Genomic DNA, 23842 nt, shown 5'->3' on the forward strand with positions numbered 1-23842 from the left:
TAGCCAGGCCTACTGTTCAAACTGACCGTATGAATGATATGTGATAATAGTGTATAGCCAGGCCTACTGTTCAAACTGACCATATGAATGATATGTGATAATAGTGTCTAGCCAGGCCTACTGTTCAAACTGACCATATGAATGATATGTGATAATAGTGTATAGCCAGGCCTACTGTTCAAACTGACCGTATGAATGATATGTGATAATAGTGTATAGCCAGGCCTACTGTGCAAACTGACCATATGAATGATATGTGATAATAGTGTATAGCCAGGCCTACTGTTCAAACTGACCGTATGAATGATACGTGATAATAATGTATAGCCAGGCCTACTGTGCAAACTGACCGTATGAATGATACGTGATAGTGTATAGCCAGGCCTACTGTTCAAACTGACCGTATGAATGATATGTGATAATAGTGTCTAGCCAGGCCTACTGTTCAAACTGACCATATGAATGATATGTGATAATAGTGTCTAGCCAGGCCTACTGTTCAAACTGACCGTGTGAGTGATAAGTGATAATAGTGTATAGCCAGGCCTACTGTTCAAACTTACCGTATGAATGATATGTGATAAGTGTCTAGCCAGGCCTACTGTTCAAACTGACCGTATGAATGATATGTGATAATAGTGTCTAGCCAGGCCTACTGTTCAAACTGACCGTGTGAGTGATATGTGATAATAGTGTCTAGCCAGGCCTACTGTTCAAACTTACCGTATGAATGATATGTGATAAGTGTCTAGCCAGGCCTACTGTTCAAACTGACCATATGAATGATATGTGATAATAGTGTCTAGCCAGGCCTACTGTTCAAACTGACCGTATGAATGATACGTGTCTAGCCAGGCCTACTGTTCAAACTGACCGTGTGAGTGATATGTGATAATAGTGTCTAGCCAGGCCTACTGTTCAAACTTACCGTATGAATGATATGTGATAAGTGTCTAGCCAGGCCTACTGTGCAAACTGACCGTATGAATGATATGTGATAATAGTGTCTAGCCAGGCCTACTGTTCAAACTGACCATATGAATGATACGTGATAATAGTGTATAGCCAGGCCTACTGTGCAAACTGACCGTATGAATGATATGTGATAATAGTGTCTAGCCAGGCCTACTGTTCAAACTGACCATATGAATGATACATGATAATAGTGTCTAGCCAGGCCTACTGTTCAAACTGACCATATGAATGATATGTGATAATAGTGTCTAGCCAGGCCTACTGTTCAAACTGACCATATGAATGATATGTGATAATAGTGTCTAGCCAGGCCTACTGTTCAAACTGACCGTATGAATGATACGTGATAATAGTGTCTAGCCAGGCCTACTGTTCAAACTGACCATATGAATGATACGTGATAATAGTGTCTAGCCAGGCCTACTGTTCAAACTGACCGTATGAATGATATGTGATAAGTGTCTAGCCAGGCCTACTGTTCAAACTGCCCGTATGAGTGATAAGTGTCTAGCCAGGCCTACTGTGCAAACTGACCGTATTAATGATACGTGATAAGTGTCTAGCCAGGCCTACTGTTCAAACTGACCATATGAATGATATGTGATAAGTGTCTAGCCAGGCCTACTGTTCAAACTGACCGTTAGAATGATATGTGATAATAGTGTCTAGCCAGGCCTACTGTTCAAACTGACCGTATGAATGATATGTGATAATAGTGTCTAGCCAGGCCTACTGTTCAAACTGACCGTATGAATGATATGTGATAATAGTGTCTAGCCAGGCCTACTGTTCAAACTGACCGTATGAATGATATGTGATAAGTGTCTAGCCAGGCCTACTGTTCAAACTGACTGTATGAATGATACGTGATAAGTGTCTAGCCAGGCCTACTGTTCAAACTGCCTGTATGAATGATATGTGATAGTGTCTAGCCAGGCCTATTGTTCAAACTGACCATATGAATGATACGTGATAAGTGTATAGCCAGGCCTACTGTTCAAACTGACTGTATGAATGATACGTGATAAGTGTCTAGCCAGGCCTACTGTTCAAACTGACCATATGAATGATACGTGATAAGTGTATAGCCAGGCCTACTGTTCAAACTGACCGTATGAATGATATGTGATAATAGTGTATAGCCAGGCCTACTGTTCAAACTGACCGTATGAATGATATGTGATAATAGTGTATAGCCAGGCCTACTGTGCAAACTGACCATATGAATGATACATGATAATAGTGTCTAGCCAGGCCTACTGTGCAAACTGACCATATGAATGATACGTGATAATAGTGTCTAGCCAGGCCTACTGTTCAAACTGACCATATGAATGATACGTGATAATAGTGTCTAGCCAGGCCTACTGTTCAAACTGACCATATGAATGATATGTGATAAGTGTCTAGCCAGGCCTACTGTTCAAACTGACCATATGAATGATATGTGATAATAGTGTCTAGCCAGGCCTACTGTTCAAACTGACCATATGAATGATATGTGATAATAGTGTCTAGCCAGGCCTACTGTTCAAACTGACCATATGAATGATACGTGATAATAGTGTATAGCCAGGCCTACTGTTCAAACTGACCGTATGAATGATATGTGATAATAGTGTATAGCCAGGCCTACTGTTCAAACTGACCGTATGAATGATATGTGATAGTGTATAGCCAGGCCTACTGTTCAAACTGACCGTATGAATGATATGTGATAATAGTGTATAGCCAGGCCTACTGTAGCAGTAGTAAAAAATATGGAAAAAAGTTATTCATCACACCATCAATATGACTCATCAATAAACTTATGTTTAATTAATTAAGTGCTTGGATGGAATTTCTTGAAAAACAAAAAACATAGATGTAAATCAAACATAAGAAAGAAAGAAATGGAGAAACCAGAGATAAAACACAGAGGGGATGAATCAATCGTTGATACATTATAACCATTGCTATAGATATTAGGACTTCAGGAGCAGAGATGGTTCCACTGGCTGGTTTACATGGAGTTTTCCTCCACACACAGGAGACTCCCCTTAGAGGTCCATTGTGAGTGGTTGACACTGAAGAGCAGACAACACCTCACATGGCCCCTGCACAGGTAACCTCACAGGTAACCTCCAACAGTACTCATTGTGTATAGTTATCTTACCTCTTGGAGAACCAAACAGCTGAACAGATAAGAGCATGACTGATGAAACACAGGATCAGTCCCCTTAACCCAGAGGAGAGGGACTAAGGGAATGAGCATCATCTCCTCAGATGACATAGAAAGAAAGATCCAGAATAACTCTTCCTCCTCCTCCGTCCGAGTCGGCCTGTCTGTCAGTCAATCTGTTTGTCAATCTGTCAGTGTCAGTCAATCTGTTTGTCAGTGTCAGTCTCTCAGTCTGTGTTAGTCAGTCAGTCGGTCGGTCTGTGTCAGTCAGTCGGTCGGTCTGTGTCAGTCAGTCGGTCGGTCGGTCTGTGTCAGTCAGTCCTTATCAGTCAGTCGGACTGTGTCAGTCAGTCCTTATCAGTCAGTCCATCTGTGTCAGTCAGTCCTTATCAGTCAGTCAGTCCTTACCAGTCATGCAGTCAGTCTGCTTCAGTTAGTCAGTCAGTCCTCTTCAGTCAGTCAGTGGTAACCAGGTGACTGAGGTAATGCAGTGTTGTATTGTGCTGCTAGGAAGAAAGCCTCTCAGTCTGTCATACAACACCTCTTCCTCCTGCAGAGAGATGAAGAGGAGGAGGAGGAGGAGGAAGAGGAGGAGCTGCATCTTCTGTAGATAATGAAGTGGTGCAACAAAACAACTGCGTCCCACTGTCTCCCCTCGCTGCCATCAGAGCTGGTACCACTTCTTATCTTTGTACTTCAGCATCATCTGAGAAAGGGAAGGAAGTGAGAGAAGAGGATGAGACAGTACACGACTCATAGACAACACCTGGGTTCAGGTAGTATTCATTTTCTTTCAAATACTTGAGTCGTGCTCGATTTAGCCTAAAAGTGCAAACCCTGTCCATCATGCACTCGAGGCAGGCTCAATCAAACAATGAAAGTATTTGGGGGGAAACGAATACTAGTTGAACCCAGGTTTGCACCTCACAGATGACCTGGTAGAGCATTGGCCTTACATCATGAGCGTGTTTAGAGAAGGAGTCAGCGCTGGCCATCATGGCTGCGGTTCTGTCCTCCAGCTCGCCCAGTTTCTGCCCCCTCTCATCCAGGGCTATCCTGGCACGGGCCAGGTCCCCCACCACCCCAGAGGCTGCTCCCTTCATACCCTCCATGCCCTGGGGCCCGGGGATGTGCTGCGCCAGGCTACGAGATGCCTTACCCGCCGCAGTCTCACCAACTATAGAGGACAGAGGGAGAGAAACCAAGATGTGCCACAAAAACAGGTTTTATAACTGCAACGCCATTATCGCTGTGTCCAATAACACTGCGTCATTAGTAATCATATGCCAAGCATATTGTACGGCATTATCTATGTCCAAATAAATCAGATGTGTTCTCAAAATGCTCTAGAATGTCAGTCACAGGTAAATAGAACACGGTTCTATAGCTACTGAAGGAGAGGTGTATTATGAGAATGATACTCACACAGGTCTTCTCTATCCAGCGACTGAGCTCCTCCCCCAAACAGGCCCTTGAAGAAGCCTCTATTAGGAGCTTCAGGTGTCTCTAACGGTGTAAACAGCTCTCCCATCATCTCCTAAAGATTCAGATGTAGCACTATATGTCAAAAATAACTTTATCATACCCACAAACACAAAATGTGATATCTCTCTCTCTCACACAGACACACACGGCACAAGCGCACACATACACGGGCTCGGCGATATGGCCAAGATATCATATCACAATATTTGTTCCTTTAAAAATTTTTTTTTTACAGTAACACTACTATATTTGACTGTATTTTATTATTTTTAATAATACAAGCTTTATGAATAGTGTGTGACTAAGGTGGCAACATACATTCGAAGTGATTTCAATGGGTCTTTCTCTATTTTGATTGTTTTTTATACTGTTCAATTCAACTTCGACCCAAAATAATTTTCAGCATTTTCATCAATTTCTGCACTCATTTGTTATAATTTCTACACTGTGCTACATAGGGCAGCATGATTATGGAGAAGAAAAAAAAAAAATTCTAGGCTCAATTGCGATTTCTTTTTGACCAAATATTGCGATTGGGCTTGAGATTTAGATCAAAACACTTGGAATCATGGAAATACAGACATGCTCAAATGTGTTGGTACACTTCCTGAAAAGAGATTACATTAAAAGCTATTTTATCATGTATACTTGCATGCCTTTGGTATGTCATAGAATAAAGCAAAGAAGCTGTGAAAATAGATATTCTAAAATGGCCTGGAAACATTTGTTGGTACCCCTATAATAAATACTATAATAAATACTATAATAAATACTATAATAAATACTTGGATTATAGTGATATTTCAAACTAATAGTTTATTTAATTAGTATCACACGTCTCCAATCTTGTAATTAGTCATTCAGCCTATTTAAATGGAGAAAAGTAATCACTGAGCTGTTTGGTATCATTGTGTGCACCACCCTGAACATGGACCAGAGAAATCAAAGGAGAGATTTGTCTGAGGAGATCAGAAAGAAAACAACAGACAAGCATGCTAAAGGTCAAGGCTACAAGACCACCTCCAAGCAGCTCGATGTTCCTGTGACAACAGTTGCAAATATTATTAAGAAGTTTAAGGTCCATGGAACTGTAGCCAACCTCCCTGGGCGCAGCCGCAACAGGAAAATCAACCCCAGATTGAACAGAAGGAGAGTGTGAATGGTAGAAAAAGAACACAGGATTCAAGCTGAACTCCAAGGTGAAGGTACGTCAGTTTCTGATTGCACCATCCATCGCTTTTTGAGCGGAAGTGGGCTCCATGGAAGAGGACCCAGGAGGACTTCACTTTTGAAAACATAAAAAAGCCAGACTGGAATTTGCTAAAATGCATATTGACAAGACACAATCTTTCTGGGGAATGTCCTTTGGACAGATGAGTCAAAACTGGAGCTTTTTGGCATGAGCTCTATGTCCACAGATGAAATCCCTGCGAGGACGGGGGATTCAAAATAAAAATAAATCAAATATAGCACAAAACACACATCACGACAAGAGAGACAACACGACATAAAGAGAGGCCTAAGACAACAACATAGCAAGGCAGCAACACATGACAACACAGCATGGTAGCAACACAACATGACAGCAGCACAAAACATGGTACAAACTTTATCGGGCACAGACAACAGCACAAAGTGCAAGAAGGTAGAGACAACAATACATCACGCAGAGCAGCCACAACTGTCAGTAAGAGTCCACCCACACAGACAGTGTGGTGAAGAAGGTGCAGCAGCGCCTCTTCAACCTCAGGAGGCTGAAGAAACTCGGCTTGTCACCAAAAACACTCAAACTTTTATAGATGCACAATCGAGAGCATCCTGTCGGGCTGTATCACCGCCTGGTACGGCAACTGCACCGCCCTCAACCGTAAGGCTCTCCAGAGGGTAGTGCGGTCTGCACAAAGCATCACCGGGGGCAAACTACCTGCCCTCCAGGACACCTACACCACCCGATGTCACAGGAAGGCCATAAAGATCATCAAGGACGACAACAACCACCCGAGCCACTGCCTGTTCACCCCGCTATCATCCAGAAGGTGAGGTCTGTACAGGTGCATCAAAGCTGGGACCGAGAGACTGAAAAACAGCTTCTATCTCAAGGCCATCAGACTGTTAAAACAGCCATCACTAACATTGAGTGGCTGCTGCCAACATACTGACTCAAATCTCTAGCCACTTTAATAATTCAATATTGGATGTAATAAATGTATCACTAGCCACTTTAAACAATGCCACTTTATATAATGTTTACATACCCTACATTAATCATCTCATATGTATATACTGTACCATCTACTGCATCTTGCCTATGCCGTTCGGCCATTGCTCATCCATATATTCATATGTACATATTCTTATTCATTCCTTTACACTTGTGTGTATACGATAGTTGTTGTGAAATTGTTAGATTACTTGTTAGAAATTACTGCATGGTCGGAACTAGAAGCACAAGCATTTCGCTACACTCGCATTAACATCTGCTAACCATGTGTATGTGACAAATACAATTAGATTTGAGTGTCCATGATTGAGTCTTTGAATGAAGAGATTGAGATAAAACTGTCCAGTTTGAGTGTTTGTCGCAGCTCGTTCCAGTCGCTACTGAAAAGACGAGCGACCCAAGTATGTGTGTGCTTTGGGGACCTTTAACAGAATGTGACTGGCAGAACGGGTGTTGTATGTGGAGGATGAGGGCTGCAGAAAATATCTCAGATAGGGGGGAGTGAGGACTAAGAGGGTTTAGCTAGCGAGCCAGCTAACTAGCGATTAGCATTAACACGTTTTATTTTAGCCACAACTTGCTAAGACACGGTCAGCAAACAGCTACTGTAAGATACAAACTAATATTGTAACTATAGAACGCTTGTGGATTTATATTAAGAAGCAAAGTGGCATCGTTGTCACCAACATGTAGACAGAGTGAACAGCAAGTGTTCGTGACTCCGGAGGCGGAGGGAGGAAAATGACTAGCAAGTAGCAAAAAATAGATGTTACATGTGGCGGAGTGGCGTATCACATGTAACAAACCATACATTGAAATACCGTTATAGAAGTTCAAGTTTAAAAAAAACTAAGTGGTATATAGTAAAATACAGTATACCGCCCAGCCCTAACAGAGACACGTGCACACCTGCAGATTGTCGCAGGTCTCCTGGCTGTATGTGATCCTCTGTATCTCGGTGGGGGAGGTGAGGTACATGGCCTGGCCCAGGTTGGAGAAGCAGAAGGTCCGGGCTATCCTCATGTCTGTCAGGGGAAGGTAGTTCACATCCAGGAGTGGTCTGAGACTGGGTAGACTGGGAGAGGGGAGAGAGACACAAACAGTATGAATGAAGTAGGCACTGTGTAGTATTTCAGACTGGGCCTTTCAGAGTATCTCAGCGTATCTATAGTACCACAGACTGGACCTTTCAGAGTACCTCAGAGTCATGATGTGTCCATTAGCACAGAAGCAGGCGAGGCAGAGTCCAGCGGCCATCTGCACCACGTCAGCTCTCAGCACGAAGGAGCTCTCTGTGATGTTGTGTTTGAAGAAGCAGGACTGGGAGGGCAGACCCACCACCTTGGCCTGTTTCTCTGAGCACACCACAGCGTACTGGCTGTCCTGACCGTCCTGGGTGGGGGGTGGGGAGGCCGGCCTGCGCCTCCTCGTCTTCTCCTCGTCTGGAGCGTTGGGCTCGGACCACGGCTCGTAGGAAGGGGGTAGGACCGCCCCAAGGGAGTCCAGGAAGGCCATAGTCAGGATACCTCCTTTTAGTCTGACCAGAGTACCTGGAGGACATAGAAAGAGACATGTTAGACCTCTTGCGTCATTATAAACACATTTATAAGGCCTTATACTGGATCTCTCTCTCTCTCTGATTAATAATATATAGGTTTGCTGACAACCTTCAGTAAACATGCAGACGACTAGTGCTACCCGAACCACAGTTTGGGAACCACTGCTTTAATGCAAAGAAACTAATACATATTTGGAACATTTGTGAGATTATATGTCGTCGCAAACTATTCCTTTCAGTTCCATCCAGATTCAGCCACCACAGTCAAGGTGGTTGTAATGCTTCTGCTGTCACAGAGATGGGTCAGTGAACCGGCTAACCTTGTCCGAGACCTGAAATGTTGAATGGGCTCCACTGTGTCATTTATTGTTATTAAGGTTACCATGGCTGCCCTACGGGCCCTGGTCAAAAGTAGTACACTACATAAGGAATAGGGTTCAGTTTGGGACGCAAACCTAACTCATATCAGCAATCACACTTACCACAGGAAGAGACTCCGACAGGTTGCTGCAGCCTCTGGTCCCCTGTAGGTGGCAGGCTGAGGGAGAGGACCAGGACAGTGCCCTGGGTAGTACCCAACCACAGGCTGGGGCTGGGGCTGCTGTCCGTCTTCCTGGGGAAACTCTCACTGAAGTGGAAGGAGGAGATTGCTTCGCGGGACTCCCGCTCTATACTGGTCACACTGGAACTCCTCGAGCGGCTAAACGAACTGTCCTTGGCATCTGGATGGTATGGAGAGAGGACAAATAGAGAGAGAGGAGAAGTGAGGGATAATATGAAAGTGGATGCTTTGATATAGTTGGAATATGAAAGGAAAATAGGATTGGTTAATAACCCAACGGAAGGTTAGACCCTGTGTACTTTCATGTAGACACTGAAATTCAGGAGAAGTCCTGCATTGTCTCATGAGCAAGTTAGTTATGCAGAGGTATATCCAAGCTAGAGAAAAAAGCATCACATTTCTTCACAATGCACACAAGGAGCAGCACATGAAACACCCATCTTAAAAACTACAGTAGCACCAAATAAAGGTAATTCCAGAAGAACCACACGTTGTTTCATCATTGAGAGATCACATGAGATCTGGTGTTAATTTTGTTTTCAAAACAACAAATAAGTTTAGCACCTAATTCACCTACAGTAGGACCATGGGCATTTGGCCAAAGATGAAGGTGTGTTCTCAATGTGAAACATCTAGAAAAAGCCATACCTTCCTTATGCAGTATAACTTAAGGAGACAGGAGGGGGCAATACTTTACCACATGTTTAGCAGATTGAATAGCATGGTAAACAAAACAAGGGAAAGGGAGATATCTAGTCAGTTGTACAACTGAATGCATTCAACAACCTCTGAATCAGAGAGGTGCAGAGGCTGGAACCAACAAGTCTGTCAGTCAGTCAGGGAGTTAGTGTCAAAAGTCAAAGGTCAAAGTTCTGCACTCCTTGCCCTCCTTCATACAACAAAAGCACCTCTTATATGGGAGAGAGCGCTGCTGTCGCACCCTCTCCTCTGCTTATGGAGAGGACGAGGCCAAACAGAGAGTACATGTGTCTCAGTTTACAAGATAACAGAATTTGAATTTCACACATTCAGTGACACGTCTTTCTTACAGGTGGAACCAGCCTGATCGTGAGATAGCACACAATTCTGATGCACAATGGAGAACGCAGCTATTAGGCTGGTACCACCAGGCTAGGGCTACACTCTCACAAACAAACATTGAAACTGTAAGGAAAGTTAGGTTTATTTAGGAAGTGGGAACAGCACCTGAAAGGTAAAAGGGCTACTATGGAATGTAATCAACACAAAGTTATAAGGGCTTACCCAGGCCTGTCTTTTGCTCTGTAGGTGAGCTAATTTTCTTTGACATCTTGGCTGCAAGGAAAATAAATACAAATAAATAAATTAAATAAAACATGCCCTCTTTACAAATTAATACTTTGAAATCAAGCAAAATTAATGTCAAATACAATGATCTCCATTAAAACACTACTTGTTTTGATCACTTTCAGCAATTTGTGTCATCCATCATTCATTGGCAAAAAGTTTGAGACTGTAGAATTATAATGTAGAATTAGACTGTAGAATTAGAATGTAGAATTAGCATTATAATGTAGAATTAGAATGTAGAATTAGCATTAGAATGTAGAATTAGCATTAGAATGTAGAATTAGCATTGAGACTCAGAGGCAGCCGGTCATTGAGTGCATCACGCACGCACAAAGCAAGAGGTAGACAAGAAAAAGACATTGATTATTGGTTATTTTTTCAAAAAATTACTGGGGAGGAATGGGAGGGAAAATCATTAAAGTGAATAATCAAGGATCAAAGCTCTGTAATAAAAATGACTTTTTATTAGTTGGTCAAACCAAATCTTGCGTTATTCTACTGATGAACATTCTCAATACCTCAATTTGTTAGAAATTAGTTAAGAGATTAATGGTCAGAGTTAGTATACCTTTGAACCAGTGAAAACATACACCACTTTTAGATGAGTGATAAAATGTTTTTAGTGTCTTTATTTGACATTATATTCCCTCTAGAGAGAACAGGTACAACAATGATTTTACTTTAGTGCAAAAAGACATAATACATTTGGTCCTAAGAGATACAAGTGGATACCCCTCTATCAATCATGCATTTGACAAAGTGCAGAGGATCACTTTAATAGACATCAGCAACCTTGTGATTGACAAAAACAACCCACAGATTGAGTACGTTTCTTCTCCATCACCTTCATTAGCACATGATGCATAGGCTGCCATGTTGGATTGGGGCACAACCTCTTGTTTAGAAACCCAGTGAGGTCGGCCATCTTGGATTAGGGCATAGCCTTGGATAGAAGCCCAGTGAAGTCGGTAAGAGACCATGTTGGATTAGGGCACAGCCTTGTTTAGAAACCCAGTGAGGTCGGCCATGTTGGATTAGGGCATAGCCTTGGTTAGAAGCCCAGTGAGGTTGGCCATGTTGGATTAGGGCATAGCCTTGGTTAGAAGCCCAGCGAGATCGGCCATGTTGGATTAGGGCACAGCCTTGTTTAGAAACCCAGTGAGGTCGGCCATGTTGGATTAGGGCATAGCCTTGGTTTGAAGCCCAGTGAAGTCGGTGAGAGAAAGAAAGCAGTAGAGTTTATAACACAGGGATCATACACTACCAAAGTCATTGGCAACCGTCTTGGAAAAGCGCCTGCTTTTGGACTTCACTGCAAATGTGTTTTAAAAAGACAAAGGCAAATGTAAAATTGCATTGCATTGCATTTCCGACAGCCAGAACGTTTGGGAAGAATGAAGCTCTGTAGATGTTGTTGATTTATCAGTGTTATACAGTACCCATTTCTATAAACCTTTTCTGTTTGTGTTCATCGTCTGAATTGGTGGGTGTCGTAGAGCCTGGTAACAAGAACACTTCAGTGGACATCAACTCATTCAACACTCCTTGATACTGAAAAGCAGCTAAATGGATAAACATGTATATCGAACATGTCCTTTTCGTACTTTCTCAAGAAAAAGGTAGATTGCGTTTTGTATTATGCAGTAATGGAGAATTAAATGTTACCTGACGTTGGTGATTTGCTGCTTTTCTCCTCTGAAATGTTGTTTCCATCGCTGTTATCACTGAGAGCTGTGGAGGACAGACATGTCTTAGACCAATGTGATATTATCACAGAGCTGTGAAGGACAGACATGTCTTAGACCAATGTGATATTATCACAGAGATGTGGAGAACAGAAATGTCTTAGACCAATGTGATATTATCACAGAGCTGTGAAGGACAGACATGTCTTAGACCAATGTGATATTATCACAGAGATGTGGAGAACAGAAATGTCTTAGACCAATGTGATATTATCACAGAGCTGTGAAGGACAGACATGTCTTAGACCAATGTGATATTATCACAGAGATGTGGAGAACAGAAATGTCTTAGACCAATGTGATATTATCACAGAGCTGTGAAGGACAGACATGTCTTAGACCAATGTGATATTATCACAGAGCTGTGGAGAACAGAAATGTCTTAGACCAATGTGATATTATCACAGAGCTGTGAAGGACAGACATGTCTTAGACCAATGTGATATTATCACAGAGATGTGGAGAACAGACATGTCTTAGACCAATGTGATATTATCACAGAGATGTGGAGAACAGGCACGAAATAGACAGTGAGAGGAATCTGCCTTGACAGAAAAGGCAGATTGAAGAGAAAGAGAGAGGTGGAGAGAGAGAAAGAGAAGACAACAAAGATTGTGATAAACATGAGATGACTTACGGGAGTTAGAAGAATGATAGGTCTTTTTCATAGACGTATAAAATATAGAAAGGCGGGACATGCAAGATGTCACAGGCGGAATGTCTTTGTCTTTACAAGGCCATAGAGAGAGATCAACAGAGGAAAATAGGTGAGACAAAACAATGATAGTGAATCAGAACAGAAAAACAGCTAACTCACAGAGGCTAGCAACTGCATTCACTCCAACAGTACTGCAGATCAGTATGTATGGGTTTAAAAACAATACCACCGTTTTTTAAACTAATTACTTAAATATAAATTAACTCTCATACATTTTTACGGTAAATCAAATTATGACAAGATGACTCGATTTGTGAGTGAATTGAAATTGTAGGCTTAGTTATCCACATTTGAGTCAAGGCATGACTGAAGAGCACTATTGAACCCAGTCCTGCTGAGCCCCTGGAGGCTCACTAAGCCAAGGATGACATGACCACAATGAGAAACATGAGTGGTAGGATGACAAGATAAAGAAAGAGCATAAGAGGAAGTATGGCAAGACAGAGAGAGATAGCATGTATTGGTGACAGAAATGATACGGCAGTCAGAAGCAACAACAAGCGTGAAGCCCTACTCTAATGTGTTTGTGTACAGTGCTCCAAAATGTACATTTACTTTCGACCAGCGGAAGCAAAAAGCAGGCCACTCCCAACACGGCACAGACAGAGTCCAGTCATGATGAGCATGTTTCTCTGTGGCTTCTAGTGTCACTGAACAGATGGACAGTCCACCAGGGATGCCTCCTGTTGAGAGACAAATGCTACTGCAGGGGGTGGCGCACTCAGGGGTGTGAAGCCAAACTGGCTGCCAAGTGTGTGAGGTAGGCTTGGGTGGTATACTGTATATAGAGTACACCGGGGGAATTTTGAAGAAAAGTTTTTCAATAAGTTTGAATATTTGTAGCTACTTTTTAAGTTAATACGGGCAGTCAACTTGTGCAATACCTTAGGAGATAAAGCAGATTGTGTTCTTCATTACACCTAGGACATTATTTTGCATTATGAAGTTTACTGTAGTTCCCCAGAACAGTTGAGCCAGTCACGTGTTTGTTTAGAAATTGCCCAATGGAGAAAGCAGAAGCTGCTGAGTCCATAGCATTCTATATCTATGAGCGACTCTGTTGTGTGGTCATGAAGTTACACTTGTATGCAAATCACTACTAAATGATTGCTATCAAATATCTTATAATGGCTTACCGTTGGAAGTCAAAGAGCTCTGAATGAGATCTGTACAACTGCCATTTTTTCCCTGTGCTTCCTACTGTCCCTTTTCTTCCTTCTCTATTCTTCTCCCCTATGCTCCGTGTACACATGCTGCTCTTCCTTCTTCCCTATGCTCCGTGTACACATGCTGCTCTTCCTTCTCCCCTATGCTCCGTGTACACATGCTGCTCTTCCTTCTCTATTCTTCTCCCCTATGCTCCATGTACACATGCTGCTCTTCCTTCTCCCCTATGCTCCGTGTACACATGCTGCTCTTCCTTCTCCCCTATGCTCCGTGTACACATGCTGCTCTTCCTTCTCTATTCTTCTCCCCTATGCTCTGTGTACACATGCTGCTCTTCCTTCTCTATTCTTCTCCCATATGCTCCGTGTACACATGCTGCTCTTCCTTCTCTATTCTTCTCCCCTATGCTCCGTGTACACATGCTGCTCTTCCTTCTCTATTCTTCTCCCCTATGCTCTGTGTACACATGCTGCTCTTCCTTCTCTATTCTTCTCCTCCATGCTCCGTGTACACATGCTGCTCTTCCTTCTCCCCTATGCTCTGTGTACACATGCTGCTCTTCCTTCTCTATTCTTCTCCCCTATGCTCTGTGTACACATGCTGCTCTTCCTTCTCCCCTATGCTCCGTGTACACATGCTGCTCTTCCTTCTCCCCTATGCTCTGTGTACACATGCTGCTCTTCCTTCTCTATTCTTCTCCCCTATGCTCTGTGTACACATGCTGCTCTTCCTTCTCTATTCTTCTCCCCTATGCTCCGTGTACACATGCTGCTCTTCCTTCTCCCCTATGCTCCGTGTACACATGCTGCTCTTCCTTCTCCCCTATGCTCCGTGTACACATGCTGCTCTTCCTTCTCTATTCTTCGCCCCTATGCTCCGTGTACACATGCTGCTCTTCCTTCTCCCCTATGCTCCGTGTACACATGCTGCTCTTCCTTCTCTATTCTTCTCCCCTATGCTCCGTGTAGACATGCTGCTCTTCCTTCTCCCCTATGCTCTGTGTACACATGCTGCTCTTCCTTCTCTATTCTTCTCCCCTATGCTCCGTGTACACATGCTGCTCTTCCTTCTCTATTCTTCTCCCCTATGCTCCGTGTAGACATGCTGCTCTTCCTTCTCCCCTATGCTCTGTGTACACATGCTGCTCTTCCTTCTCTATTCTTCTCCCCTATGCTCCGTGTAGACATGCTGTTCTTCCTTCTCCCCTATGCTCTGTGTACACATGCTGCTCTTCCTTCTCTATTCTTCTCCCCTATGCTCCGTGTACACATGCTGCTCTTCCTTCTCCCCTATGCTCCATGTACACATGCTGCTCTTCCTTCTCCCCTATGCTCCGTGTAGACATGCTGCTCTTCCTTCTCTATTCTTCTCCCATATGCTCCGTGTACACATGCTGCTCTTCCTTCTCTATTCTTCTCCCATATGCTCCGTGTAGACATGCTGCTCTTCCTTCTCTATTCTTCTCCCATATGCTCCGTGTACACATGCTGCTCTTCCTTCTCTATTCTTCTCCCATATGCTCCGTGTACACATGCTGCTCTTCCTTCTCCCCTATGCTCCGTGTAGACATGCTGCTCTTCCTTCTCTATTCTTCTCCCATATGCTCTGTGTACACATGCTGCTCTTCCTTCTCTATTCTTCTCCCCTATGCTCCGTGTAGACATGCTGATCTTCCTTCAACAAAGTATGCATCACATCTTCGTTCATTTGCACCGTTTATCTCGTTCACTTTCGCTTGTAAATGTCAACAGTCAATGAAAATGACATTTGGTAGTGCTACTAGCTATGCTTGTATAACTTTATGAGCTGAATTTGCCTGTCTTTAAAATTAGTTTGCTTGTTTTCGTTAGCATTTATGCGATTTCTCTATTAGTTTGTGCTAATTTTGTCAGCATTCTGGTAATAGAGGACCAATGGGCTTTTCTTGCGTTTTTATCACCCCCTTGTGTGCTATGTTGGTAATATTGTAAATCCCAGGATGAGAGAAGGACTGTATGACAAAATGAAAATCTGGTTACCACCCAAGCCTAGTGTGAGGCCTGCTCCTCTAGCTAGCTTACTGGCTTTAATAGGTCAGGCATATACTGGACCACAGAGATCTCCGTTATATACAGCAGTTGTGTTCTCATTCTATACTCTGGACTATCAATACCTTTCAGTCCAAACTACAACTCACTTGACAACACACTACTATACTAATCACTTTCATGACACTATCAGGTAGGGTTGTTTAAGTTGTAAGTTGTTTTCCCCTGGGGGGGGGGGGGACATTTAAAAAAACACAAGGAAGATATTGTAGTCTTTTTGACATGACATTCTGTGTGAACATACTTCCTTTAATTTCTGTGAACATAGCTACATGCCGTAGCCTACTCATCTGAACATTAAGATGTGAACGCATGCTCTCTTCACCTCCAGATGGCTGGCGTGTCTTGCGAGGCGACCGAGGCTGTCTCTGGTAGGGGTCTGAGGGACTGTACAGCTCTGACGTGCTCATGTTCAGGAGGAGGCTCTTCTGAAGGTAGTCCACGACAGCCAGACCGCTGCTGTTGCCAAACACCACACTGTGGGAGGAAAATAAAAGGTTCATCATTTTTACTGAACTCGGGTCACCTGCAGTTTTAGAAACAACACAAACTGTTAAGCCCAACATACAACCAATAAAGCATTCGATTCAGTTACAGCAGGGCCTAAAATTAACACCCGCCACCTGCAGGTAGATTTAGGCAATTTGTGGGTAAGATGTCTATTTCACCAGACATGTTACCTTGTGGTCAGGGCTCCACAGTGCGAGCATTTCACTCACATTTGTTAATAGAAAATAAAAAAAATAGTCAAGTACGATCACATTTATAGTAAAATAAATGCTGCAGTAGCTGTTGTCAAATGATTTCTGCCGTTTTGTTTCATAGCTGGTAAATTAATCGCACAAAGTCAAATAACTACAAATGCTATATAGCCTAATTCCACCTCTCCCTGCAACACTGCCTGGCTGGGGGAAGTGTATGGAGCGAGATCTCTCCCTGCAACACTGCCTGGCTGGGGGAAGTGTATGGAGCGAGATCTCTCCCTGCAACACTGCCTGGCTGGGGGAAGTGTATGGAGCGAGATCTCTCCCTGCAACACTGCCTGGCTGGGGAAGTGTATGGAGCGAGATCTCTCCCTGCAACACTGCCTGGCTGGGGGAAGTGTATGGAGCGAGATCTCTCCCTGCAACACTGCCTGGCTGGGGGAAGTGTATGGAGCGAGATCTCTCCCTGCAACACTGCCTGGCTGGGGAAGTGTATGGAGCGAGATCTCTCCCTGCAACACTGCCTGGCTGGGGGAAGTGTATGGAGCGAGATCTCTCCCTGCAACACTGCCTGGCTGGGGGAAGTGTATGGAGCGACATCGCTGACAAAAGGTTGAACGTACGCTTCGTTAGGATAAATTGTTAGGATTGTAAGAAAAGCCATGCGTGAAACACTAAACGTAAACGTTGAATTAGATTTGTAAACACCCTTTACTTCTCCCTTCACTTGGTTACAGATCTTTTTTATACGTACAAACTTTTGTCAGTGATGTGGCATCTGCAACGGACATAAACCGAGCGTTGCTAGTCTATCGAGCAACTCTAACCCAGACGTTAGTGTTGCTATGCAGCTTCAGGTTGCATTTCCAAAATAAAAGTCTAGAGCTTGTTTTAGAACTGCATTCAATAACGACGTTATACAAGTACATGGCGTAGTATAGGCTTGGGCCTTCAGCAAATGACTTGTGTGAGAATGGTAAATTCACAGAAGAGCCTTGTCTAGAATAACTGCCTGCGCTGCAAAATATGATTTAGGCTGGGCCTATTCCACTATCTAAATATACCATGCTGTTGTGTGTTATTTAATGGCCATTTCAGAATTAATTTTTATAGCCGCGTGCGGCTACTGTGGTGATCATGTAACCTAATGAATCACACTTTTCCCAGTATTTGGGAGCACGGACTGTAGGCCTTATACTAGGCCTTTTGACTGTTGTATTCGTGAATTCCACTCTGTATGGAGGCTTGTTATAGCCATTTACGTTGCACAACCCCATCACGTAGAGGCTATATCCATATCAATAAATGAGCCAAAACGACATATTGGTTCAGTCTTGGCTGTAACCTGGCCTGAGCGAACTAGCCAAGGGGTCCCAATGGTCAAGACTATCTATAGCCTATTCAAGGAGTGGCAGGTAGCCTAGTGGTTAGAGTGGCAGGTAGCCTAGTGGTTAGAGTGGCAGGTAGCCTAGTGGTTAGAGTGGCAGGTAGCCTAGTGGTTAGAGTGGCAGGTAGCCTAGTGGTTAGAGTGGCAGGTAGCCTAGTGGTTAGAGTGGCAGGTAGCCTAGTGGTTAGAGTGGCAGGTAGCCTAGTGGTTAGAGTGGCAGGTAGCCTAGTGGTTAGAGTGGCAGGTAGCCTAGTGGTTAGAGTGGCAGGTAGCCTAGTGGTTAGAGTGGCAGGTAGCCTAGTGGTTAGAGCGGCAGGTAGCCTAGTGGTTAGAGTGGCAGGTAGCCTAGTGGTTAGAGCGGCAGGTAGCCTAGTGGTTAGAGTGGCAGGTAGCCTAGTGGTTAGAGCGGCAGGTAGCCTAGTGGTTAGAGCGGCAGGTAGCCTAGTGGTTAGAGCGGCAGGTAGCCTAGTGGTTAGAGCGGCAGGTAGCCTAGTGGTTAGAGCGGCAGGTAGCCTAGTGGTTAGAGCGGCAGGTAGCCTAGTGGTTAGAGTGGCAGGTAGCCTAGTGGTTAGAGTGGCAGGTAGCCTAGTGGTTAGAGCGGCAGGTAGCCTAGTGGTTAGAGCGGCAGGTAGCCTAGTGGTTAGAGCGGCAGGTAGTCTAGTGGTTAGAGTGGCAGGTAGCCTAGTGGTTAGAGCGGCAGGTAGCCTAGTGGTTAGAGCGGCAGGTAGCCTAGTGGTTAGAGCGGCAGGTAGCCTAGTGGTTAGAGTGGCAGGTAGCCTAGTGGTTAGAGCGGCAGGTAGCCTAGTGGTTAGAGCGGCAGGTAGCCTAGTGGTTAGAGCGGCAGGTAGCCTAGTGGTTAGAGCGGCAGGTAGCCTAGTGGTTAGAGTGGCAGGTAGCCTAGTGGTTAGAGTGGCAGGTAGCCTAGTGGTTAGAGTGGCAGGTAGCCTAGTGGTTAGAGTGGCAGGTAGCCTAGTGGTTAGAGTGGCAGGTAGCCTAGTGGTTAGAGTGGCAGGTAGCCTAGTGGTTAGAGTGGCAGGTAGCCTAGTGGTTAGAGCGGCAGGTAGCCTAGTGGTTAGAGTGGCAGGTAGCCTAGTGGTTAGAGCGGCAGGTAGCCTAGTGGTTAGAGTGGCAGGTAGCCTAGTGGTTAGAGCGGCAGGTAGCCTAGTGGTTAGAGTGGCAGGTAGCCTAGTGGTTAGAGCGGCAGGTAGCCTAGTGGTTAGAGCGGCAGGTAGCCTAGTGGTTAGAGTGGCAGGTAGCCTAGTGGTTAGAGCGGCAGGTAGCCTAGTGGTTAGAGCGGCAGGTAGCCTAGTGGTTAGAGCGGCAGGTAGCCTAGTGGTTAGAGCGGCAGGTAGCCTAGTGGTTAGAGCGGCAGGTAGCCTAGTGGTTAGAGCGGCAGGTAGCCTAGTGGTTAGAGCGGCAGGTAGCCTAGTGGTTAGAGCGGCAGGTAGCCTAGTGGTTAGAGCGGCAGGTAGTCTAGTGGTTAGAGCGTTGGACTAGAAACCGTAAAGATTGCAAGATCGAATCCCCGAGCTGACAAGGTAAAAACCTGTTGTTCTGGCCCTGAACAAGGCAGTTAACCCAAGGCAGTTAACCCCAAAAAATGTAAGGCCTATTTTGTATTTGGGTAGGCCTAAATGAAACACTGAATTATGAAAGAAATTTGGAGAATTTAGATACATTTTGAATACACACACTGGTTTCAATAAACAAAACAATAAGACTGTTCTGTTCTCTTTGATTTAGTTCTTATTGCAACTCAGACAAATGACTGAATGGATGACATACTGACGAGTGAATGAAATGTTCAAATATGTTGGAATGACGAGTTGCACGCATCAAGCATGCTAGGCACTATTTTATTTGGCTAGTCGGCAAATAGGCCTGGAGACTACCTAAGACCACTGCAACAGAGTTATTGTAAAGTGTAAAGTGTGGGAGGAAGCTTATGCTAGACTTAGCCGACGTTTAACCTCTTGTTCATTTCAAAGTCCATTGGTTCATGACCCTGTTCATAGAAATCATGTCAAATTATTTTACATTCATATTTACCTCTCCTACAGAATATGAAAGATTGAGTGATTAAATAAATATCAAAATATTCTATAAAAAATATGTTGAGTGGCGAGGACTCCAGTGGTCATACATAATTAACAGATTCACCAAACAGCTATTACTATGATTCATTATTCCTGTTAGATACTACTGGTTATGATTCATTATTCCTGTTAGATACTACTGGTTATGATTAAATATTCCTGTTAGATACTATTACTATGATTCATTATTCCTGTTAGATACTACTGGTTATCATTAAATATTCCTGTTAGATACTACTGGTTATCATTAAATATTCCTGTTAGATACTATTACTATGATTCATTATTCCTGTTAGATACTACTGGTTATGATTCATTATTCCTGTTAGATACTACTGGTTATGATTCATTATTCCTGTTAGATACTATTACTATGATTCATTATTCCTGTTAGATACTACTGGTTATGATTCATTATTCCTGTTAGATACTACTGGTTATGATTCATTATTCCTGTTAGATACTACTGGTTATGATTCATTATTCCTGTTAGATACTACTGGTTATGATTCATTATTCCTGTTAGATACTACTGGTTATGATTCATTATTCCTGTTAGATACTACTGGTTATGATTCATTATTCCTGTTAGATACTACTGGTTATCATTAAATATTCCTGTTAGATACTACTGGTTATCATTAAATATTCCTGTTAGATACTATTACTATGATTCATTATTCCTGTTAGATACTACTGGTTATGATTCATTATTCCTGTTAGATACTACTGGTTATGATTCATTATTCCTGTTAGATACTATTACTATGATTCATTATTCCTGTTAGATACTACTGGTTATGATTCATTATTCCTGTTAGATACTACTGGTTATCATTAAATATTCCTGTTAGATACTACTGGTTATCATTAAATATTCCTGTTAGATACTATTACTATGATTCATTATTCCTGTTAGATACTACTGGTTATGATTCATTATTCCTGTTAGATACTACTGGTTATGATTCATTATTCCTGTTAGATACTACTGGTTATGATTCATTATTCCTGTTAGATACTACTGGTTATGATTCATTATTCCTGTTAGATACTATTACTATGATTCATTATTCCTGTTAGATACTACTGGTTATGATTCATTATTCCTGTTAGATACTACTGGTTATGATTCATTATTCCTGTTAGATACTACTGGTTATGATTAAATATTCCTTTTAGATACTATTACTATGATTCATTATTCCTGTTAGATACTACTGGTTATGATTCATTATTCCTGTTAGATACTACTGGTTATGATTCATTATTCCTGTTAGATACTACTGGTTATCATTAAATATTCCTGTTAGATTCTACTGGTTATGATTAAATATTCCTGTTAGATACTACTGGTTATGATTCATTATTCCTGTTAGATACTACTGGTTATGATTAAATATTCCTGTTAGATACTACTGGTTATGATTCATTATTCCTGTTAGATACTACTGGTTATGATTCATTATTCCTGTTAGATACTACTGGTTATGATTCATTATTCCTGTTAGATTCTACTGGTTATGATTCATTATTCCTGTTAGATTCTACTGGTTATGATTGCAGACAGACCCCAGAGAATGGGATGGTGCGATACTGAGTAATATTTTGATAAGGTGCATGAGGATGTCCACGTCACCCAGAGATATGTCCATGCTGTAGCGATACAACTAGCAGACTGAAACTTAACGGTAGGCATAATACAGCTAGTGCTATCTAGACTTGCGCTGGTAAACAAATCCATTACATTAGCAACCTAAATGTGAAGTTACCTCAACTGAAGAGTACAAGAGAACGGAGACTCTTAACTTGAAAACGTGCAAGATGCCTCTTTCCGGTTCCCATTACTTCTACACAGGCCGTTTGTGTACATTTTTTGGGGTTGGTGAGATGAAACTGCCAAAACTCTGAAAGGTATTATTGTACGTCAGAATTGCAACACTAGATTTGTTCAAGTCTAAAATGTTCTTCCGTAATCGTAACATGGTGTTAGTATGTTCACAGATTCAATTTCATGTTTACGTTTCACACATGGCTTTTCTTACGATCCTAACAATTTCCGTATGGATTTTCTTACTATCCTACCCCAACCTTTTGGCAGGTATCTCGCTCCATAGCTCTGCGCAAGTGAAGAGCTGAGTGAAAGATTCATTTAGAAGTGCTAGCGCAGGCATAAAAGTTGGTCTAATTTACTTGAAACCAAAGTCTACTGAAGTGAGACTTTGTCCTTGTGTTTCTTGGCTAGTTTCATTGTTCTGTTCACAAGCTAGGTCGTATTTCTATGTTTGAGTTTCAACTGCTTGGGGAAGAGAAGACAACGCCTCTGTTAGTCAGACTCAATCTCACAGGCACAAACATGACTGAAGTCGCGCTACCGCGGTAAACTCACGCCCTTAAAAGGGGCAGGTGAACATTTTTGTCTCACATTATATTTTGGTTAATAAAAATGTAATTAAACAATATACCACATTACTTCTTACTAGTAATACATGTATTGCGCCAGCAGCATACCAGCCACTGCTGGCTTGCTTCTGAAGCTAAGCAGGGTTGGTCCTGGTCAGTCCCTGGATGGGAGACCAGATGCTGCTGGAAGTGGTGTTGGAGGGCCAGTAGGGGGCATTCTTTCCGCTGGTCTAAAAAAAATATCCCAATGCCCCAGGGCAGTGATTGGGGACACTGCCCTGTGTAGGGTGTCGTCTTTCGAATGGGACGTTAAACGGGTGTCCTGACTCTCCAAGGTCATTAAAGATCCCACGGCACTTAACGTAAGAGTAGGGGTGTTAACCCCAGTGTCCTGGCTAAATTCCCAATCTGGCCCTCAAACCATCACGGTCACCTAATAATCCCCAGGTTACAATTGGCTCATTCATCCCCCTCCTCTCCCCTGTAACTATTTCTTAGGTCGTTGCTGTAAATGAGAATGTGTTCTCAGTCAACTTACCTGATAGAATAATGAATTAAAAAAAGTATTATGTTTTAGAAACATTACAAAGCATGCTCATCCTTTTGTGTGTGTTTTGTTGGTGTAATTTTAGCAGGAAAAAAATATTTGGGCTGGTAAAACATCTGAGCAGCTGGTAGATTTTTTGTCCTGATTGACCAAAAAGTAAATGATATGCCCTGAGTTCCAGTATATTCCATTTGTCTGTGATCTCTGCTCACTGCATGAATACAGCTGTAGGTGATGTGTCTCATGTACACCTTAACCATCAAGAGAGCAGAGGTTCATGCTGACAGATGGACGGACAGGCGGACTTACAGTCCGTCTGACGAGCTGACGGCCAGGCTGGTGATCTGCTGCGGCGGCTCCCCACTAACCCAGACCAGTTGAATGACCAGCTCCACCTGGTAACCAGGAGACTGCTTCAGAGGGGCGCTCCAGACCCTACAGACACGACACACCAGACAACATGCAGTGAACAGTCTTTACTGTACCTAGATTCAATGCTACACCATCACCTATTGTTCACGGTTTATAATGCATTTGTACGTGCATTAATCTTACATACAAATAGCCTACTTATCACAATCTTGTCTTTTCTTCATGGATGACACTTCTTGTAATAAAACAGAATACTGGAGTTTTGAAGTCTACAATAGAAAATGTCAATGCCTGGCAGGAGAAGAACATGCACTGTCTGGTGGTC

General features: G+C 43.0%; 1 protein-coding gene across 4 annotated transcripts in view; it reads right to left on the bottom strand.

The window, feature by feature from the left end:
* Nucleotides 1–2765: 2765 nt before the first annotated feature.
* The window catches only part of stxbp5b (syntaxin binding protein 5b (tomosyn)), a 53355-nt gene continuing 32278 nt past the window's right edge, over nt 2766–23842 (bottom strand). Inside the window, exons 17-29 of one of the 4 annotated variants that reach the window (XM_090221300.1) lie at nt 23455–23580; nt 16334–16485; nt 12674–12757; nt 11957–12022; nt 11731–11790; nt 11556–11603; nt 10226–10276; nt 8883–9122; nt 8041–8392; nt 7752–7917; nt 4562–4673; nt 4093–4313; nt 2766–3842 (exon numbers count right to left, since the gene is read on the bottom strand). In XM_090221300.1, the coding sequence (XP_090077426.1) occupies nt 3801–3842; nt 4093–4313; nt 4562–4673; nt 7752–7917; nt 8041–8392; nt 8883–9122; nt 10226–10276; nt 11556–11603; nt 11731–11790; nt 11957–12022; nt 12674–12757; nt 16334–16485; nt 23455–23580 (1720 nt within the window). In that variant the 3' untranslated portion in view covers nt 2766–3800. The remainder of the gene's footprint in view (nt 3843–4092; nt 4314–4561; nt 4674–7751; nt 7918–8040; nt 8393–8882; nt 9123–10225; nt 10277–11555; nt 11604–11730; nt 11791–11956; nt 12023–12673; nt 12758–16333; nt 16486–23454; nt 23581–23842) is intronic. The other 3 variants (XM_021585328.3, XM_021585331.3, XM_021585333.3) reach the window with 3 other exon arrangements.

Source organism: Oncorhynchus mykiss, chromosome 25 (assembly GCF_057628025.1).
Source record: "Oncorhynchus mykiss isolate SJ-2025 chromosome 25, ASM5762802v1, whole genome shotgun sequence".
Classification (NCBI taxonomy): Eukaryota; Metazoa; Chordata; class Actinopteri; order Salmoniformes; family Salmonidae; genus Oncorhynchus; species Oncorhynchus mykiss.